Below are 6,000 nucleotides of genomic sequence, written 5' to 3'. Positions count from 1 at the left end.
GAAGGGGAAAATAATTAAATGCATGACTGCGGAGTAATCACGTTAAGTATATTTAGTTTTAATTAAATTTACATTTAAATGAAGTCAGATCTAATTTAGTTTCAGCTCGGTCTTTCACCTGCTACTTTTTGGAGAGCCGTCTCCGGCTAAGCCACGGATGACTGTCCCTGGCATTCCTTCCTCCAATGAAATCTGAACTAAGAATTTGATTTTGCTGTTGCTCTGAAGAAGGTGCCTAACTGTTTACCTGGTCCCTGTCCTCTAAACCCACCCAACATAATCCTTGGGGGTCTATATGCAAAAAAAAAAAAAAAAGGAAAAGTACAGGTTGGTTGGTTGATTGACTATACGCTATCAAGTCATTTTTGACTCAGTAGAGTAGGATAGGACAGGATAATAGGATAGGATAGGATAGGATAGGATAGGATAGGATAGGATAGGATAGGATAGGATAGGATAGGATAGGATAGGATAGGACAGGACAGGACAGGACAGGACAGGACAGGACGACAGGATAATAGGATAGGATAGGATAGGATAGGATAGGATAGGATAGGATAGGATAGGATAGGACAGAAAATATGGAATGGAATGGAATGGAACAGAACAGAAAGAATGGAATAGAATGGAGTGGAATAGGGGATAGAGTAGAGTAGAACAGAGCAGAACAGAACAGAACAGAACATACAGCATAGGATAGGGCAGGGCAGGGCAGGACAGGACAGGACAGGACAGGACAGGACAGGACAGGATAGGATAGGATAGGATAGGACAGAAAATATGGAATGGAATGGAACGGAATGGAACAGAACAGAAAGAATGGAGCGGAATGGAGTGGAATAGGGGATAGAGTAGAGTAGAGTAGAGTAGTTGAATAGAATAGAAGGAAAGGGAAGGGAACGGAACGGAACAGAACAGAACAGAATAGAATATACAGCATAGGATAGGGCAGGGCAGGAAGAATAGAATAGAATAGAATAGAATAGAATAGAATAGAATAGAATAGAATAGAATAGAATAGAATGTACAGGGAAGGGAAGGGAAGAGAAGAGAAGAGAAGAGAAGAGAAGAGAAGAGAAGAGAAGAGAAGAGAAGAGAAGAGAAGAGAAGAGAAGAGAAGAGAAGAGAAGAGATATTTATATTATATTTATTTACATAATCAATATTATGTCCCTTGGGAGTTGGGTGGCATAGAAATGCGACAAAATAAATAAATAAATAAATAAATAAATAAATAAATAATGAGATCAACAATAATTAGTGACTTATAGTTCTGTCGTGGGGAAAGTCGTTAGTCGTTAGACAGTCGTTAAGTGTGAAAAATGGCCATAAGTCAACTTTTTTCAGTGTTGAGGCAACTTCAAACTGTCCCTAAATGAACAGTTGCAATTTTTTTGGGATTCTTTCAATACAGAAATGGGAGGTATCTTACTAGAATTTTTTTTTTTTTTTTAAAAAGAAGAATTGGAATAAGATAAACCATATTTCTCCAACTATCTTTCTATTAAAAATGTTAATTTATACATTTTTTTTCTACTCATAGTTTTCTTTCTCATGTTTTTTTTTTCAGAGTGATATGTTGGATGTCAACCAGATCATTAAAGACCTGGCCTCGATGGTGTATGAGCAGGGAGACACAATAGGTGGGTATCATCAGAGCTCTCGTGCATTGAAATCTAAACCCATTTCCACTATTACTACAAATAAACCTCCAAGTGGCCTCAACAACCCTCGAAAAGGATGCAAATGACCAGCTTTGTCTGTAAGGAATATAAATCCTTCCATTCCCCACCAACCAGCCAGGGTGTCAACTCACAAAGCGTCCCTGGCCTGCTCTCGAGTTGCCATAGGCAAAGGGGATGGGAAAACGGCGAAACAGCACGGCAACCAAAAACAAAAGCACATTCCAGACATATCTCTCTCAAGGCTGTCTCCCAGGGTTACCCACAGCGTCTGGAGGGGAGTGATCTCTACAACCTGTGAAATTGTTCTGTTGGCAAATGTGACTGATGACACACCCTGGGGGGAGGGGGGAAAACAGGGTCAAGTCTGGGCCGTAAATTACGTGGGGTCAGAGTTGGCTTCACTTGGAACATGCCTACCTGAAGTTCCTAATAAATAACTGGATTTCTTTTGAAGCTTGGCTTGAGGCACATGATTTAATTAGGGCGTCCGTCGGAACCCTGACACAGAGCTGAAGAAGCTTCTTGGACGAGAAGCGAAACCTCTTTAAAAGAAAAAAAAGGAAAGTCCAGTTGCTTCTTGAAGAAGCACCTTTGGGACAACCATGACCTGGAGGATTGAGAATCACCATAGAAATTTAAGGTTTAGCAATCCTTCTTTTTCGCATAATTACCTGCCCTTCTTTTAATTTATAGATAGCATTGAAGCAAACATTGAGACGGCCTCCGTGAACGTCGACTCCGCCAACGAACAGTTGGCGAAGGCCAGTCAGCATCAAGTAAGTGGATTGTTTTAAAGGCGGCGAAATTGGAGAGAAAAACAGATGGAGCGCAGTGGAAGTTCGTTCTCCGAGCTTACGGGTTGGTTTCTGAATGTTTCGTTACCACGCTAGGTAACATCTTCAGCTGAGTTTAAGGGATGTGTCAGTGTTGGTGTTATGCTTATAAGGCTTGGTGTGGTCAGTCAGACTTGTCATGGGGAGGTCATGGCAGGTGAGGGTCCTGTGAGAGGTCAGGTGAGGGTCTTGTGAGGAGTCAGGTGTGTTTCACGACAGTTGAGGGTCTTGTGATGGGCCTTCTGAGGGGTCAGGTGTAGGTCATGTCAGGTGAGGGTCTTGTGAGGTGTCAGTTGTCTCAGGTGAGGGTCTCGTGTTGGGTCAAGTATGGATCACGTCAGGTGAGGGTCTGGTGGTGGATGTTGTGATTGGTCAAGTGTTGGTTACATCAAGTCTTGTGATGGGTCAGATGTGGGTCACGTCAGGTGAGAATCTTGTGATGGGCCTTGAGAAGGGTTATGATGAGTCAGATGTGGGTCACGTCTTGTGAGGGGTCAGATATGTTTCATGAGGTGAGGGTCAGGTATGGGTCATTCAGGTGAGGGCCTTGTGATGGTTCAGGGGAGGGTCTTGTGAGGGGTCAGGTATGTTTCACGACAGTTGAGGGTCTTGTGATGGGCCTTGTGAGGGGTCAAGGGTGAGTCACATCAGGTGAGCGTCTTGTGAGGGGTCAGGTATGTTTCATGTCAGGTGAGGGTCTCGTGTGGGTCAAGTATGGGTCATGTCAGGAGAGGGTCTGGTGGTGGATGTTGTGATGGGTTAAGTGTGGGTTACATCAAGTCTTGTGATGGGTCAGATGTGGTCACATCAGGTGAGAATGTTGTGATAGGCCTTGCGAAGGGTTGTGAGGCGTCAAATGTGGGTCACGTCAGGTGAGAATCTTTTGATGCACCTTGTGAAGGGTTTTGAGGAGTCAAATGTGGGTCACGTCAGGTGAGAATCTTTTGATGCACCTTGTGAAGGGTTTTGAGGAGTCAAATGTGGGTCACGTCAGGTGAGAATCTTTTGATGCACCTTGTGAAGGGTTTTGAGGAGTCAAATGTGGGTCACGTCAGGTGAGAATCTTTTGATGCACCTTGTGAAGGGTTTTGAGGAGTCAAATGTGGGTCACGTCAGGTGAGAATCTTTTGATGCACCTTGTGAAGGGTTTTGAGGAGTCAAATGTGGGTCACGTCAGGTGAGAATCTTTTGATGCACCTTGTGAAGGGTTTTGAGGAGTCAAATGTGGGTCACATCAGGTGAGAATCTTTTGATGCACCTTGTGAAGGGTTTTGAGGAGTCAAATGTGGGTCACATCAGGTGAGGGCCTTGTGATGGATCTTGTAATGCGGAGATCATGTCAGGTGAGGCTCATTGGGAGGTAAACTCCTGGTTGGGGGGTGGGTTGGCTGAGGGTGGGTGCCGTTGCTGGTTGGTTGTGCGGTACACACAATCAGACACTGTAAAACTGCCAGCCCTTTTCCTGGGGTCTTTGGGAATCTTTCTAAAATGTCTCCCTTCATGGCTTGCATTAAAAATCGGCCCTCTGAGAGAGGCCTACTAAACTGAATTTCTCCTCACCAAAAAAAAAAATTTAAAAAATGAAAGCCATAATTGCTCTCTTTCGAACGAGACACCGCTTTTCACGCTCCGATCTTGAGCACTTCCTAAGTAGGTAACCGAAGAAAAAGTAGCACAAACAGATGTGAAGACGGGGGATGGAAATAGGATTTACTCGTGCTGTTTTTAAGCCTGTTTGCCTTGAAGCGAGGGCCAGGCGAGTTTTGAAGTGTGTATGTAAGAAGAAAACAAGCAGCAAAATTGGATTTTTTTAAAAAATAAATAAATAAGTGTGTTGACAAATTCTAGAATGATATGGCAAAATGTTTAACGAAGTGGATTTGAGAGAAAGACGTAGCTTTTCTCCCAGGGAGAATTTTCACCAGATGATAGATGGTACCAGTGGATAAATCAGAGGAGGGGAAATGGGTAGAGATGAAATTTAGAAGAAATTAATATAATTAAAAACTGCACTGTCAGATAGATAGAAAATGAAATATGTCACTGTAGGTTTGTATATATGTATATATAATAATAGAAATTAGTTAGTAGGTGAAGTTGTGTATTGTATATGTAAATTTGTTTCTTGACTAAGAGAAACTTGTATGTTTTAAATGTTTTTAAGAATGAATAAAGTTTTGTTTTTAAAATTTTTTAAAAAAAGGAAAAGTGGTTTTTACATTTAGACAAGAAAAACCCAAAAGCACAGGTATGGAATAGGTGGTACCTGGCTCAATAATAGTAGTTGCAAGAGGGATCTTGGAGTCCTAGTGGACAATCATTTAAATATGAGCCAGCAGTGTGCAGCTGCAGCTTAAAAAGCCAATGCAATTCTAGGCTGCATTTACAAAGAGATGGAATCAACATCATGTGAAGTGTTAATGCCACTTTATAATGTTTTGGTAAGACCACGCTTGGAATATTGCAACCAGTTTTGGTCACCACACTATAAAAAAGATGTTGAGACTCTAGAAAGAGTGCAGAGAAGAGCAACCAAGATGATTAGGGGGACTGGAGGCTAAAACATATGAAGAACATTTGCAGGAACTGGGCATGGCTGGTCTAGAGAAGAGAAGGACCAGGGGAGACATGATAGCAGTCTTCCAATATTTGAGGGGCTGCCACAAAGAAGAGGGAGTCAAGCTATTTTCCAAACCACCCAAAGGCCAGACAAGGAATAAGAGATGGAAACTGATCAAGGAGACATTCAACCTGGAAATAAGGAGGAATTTTCTGACAGTGAGAACAATCAACCCATGGAACAGAAGTTGCCTTCAGAAGTTGTGGGAGCTTCATCATTGGAGGCTTTCAAGAGGAGATTGGACTGCCATTTGTCAGAAATGGTGTAGAGTCTCCTGCTTGGGTAGGGGGTTGGACTAGATGACCTACAGTACAAGGTCCCTTCCAACTCTGTTAATCTGTTAATGTCTACTTTAATGAAAAAAAGGACTTGGGGTGACATGATAGGAGTGTTCCAATATCTCAGTGGCTGCCCCAAAGAAGAGGGAGTCAAGCTATTCTCCAAAGCCCCTGAGGGCAGGACAAGAAGCAAAGGATGGAAACTAATCAAGGAGAGAAGCAACTTAGAACTAAGGAGAGATTTCCTGACAGTGAGAACAATTAATCAGTGGAACAACTTGCCTCCAGAAGTTGTGAATGCTCCAACACTGGAAGTTTTTAAGAAGATATTGGACTCTTCTCCTTCCTCCTCCTCCTCCTCTTCCTTCTCCTCCTCCTGCTCTTCCTCTTCTTCCCCCTCCTTTCCTCCTCCTCCTCTTCCTCTTCCTTCCCCCTCATCTTCCTCCCCCTCCTCTTCCTCCTCCTCTTCCTCTTCTTCCCCCTCCTCTTCCTCCTCCTCCATCATTCTTTTTGTTAAATCACTTTTGAACTTGCTTACCTGGCCAACCTAGACAAAGATTGAAAAACATAGCTCTCACCACCAC

General features: G+C 42.9%; 1 protein-coding gene across 3 annotated transcripts in view; it reads left to right on the top strand.

The window, feature by feature from the left end:
- TSNARE1 (t-SNARE domain containing 1) overlaps positions 1-6,000 on the top strand; it is a 298,959-nt gene that overhangs the window by 198,551 nt on the left and 94,408 nt on the right. For all 3 annotated transcript variants that reach the window (XM_060681797.2, XM_060681796.2, XM_087890951.1), the window contains 2 exons: positions 1,571-1,643; positions 2,379-2,461. In XM_060681797.2, the coding sequence (XP_060537780.1) occupies positions 1,571-1,643; positions 2,379-2,461 (156 nt within the window). The remainder of the gene's footprint in view (positions 1-1,570; positions 1,644-2,378; positions 2,462-6,000) is intronic.

Source organism: Pantherophis guttatus, chromosome 3, assembly GCF_059756535.1.
Source record: "Pantherophis guttatus breed Tessera chromosome 3, ASM5975653v1, whole genome shotgun sequence".
Classification (NCBI taxonomy): Eukaryota; Metazoa; Chordata; class Lepidosauria; order Squamata; family Colubridae; genus Pantherophis; species Pantherophis guttatus.
Note: the sequence above shows the minus strand (reverse complement) of the source record. Positions and strands in the feature narration are given on the sequence as shown.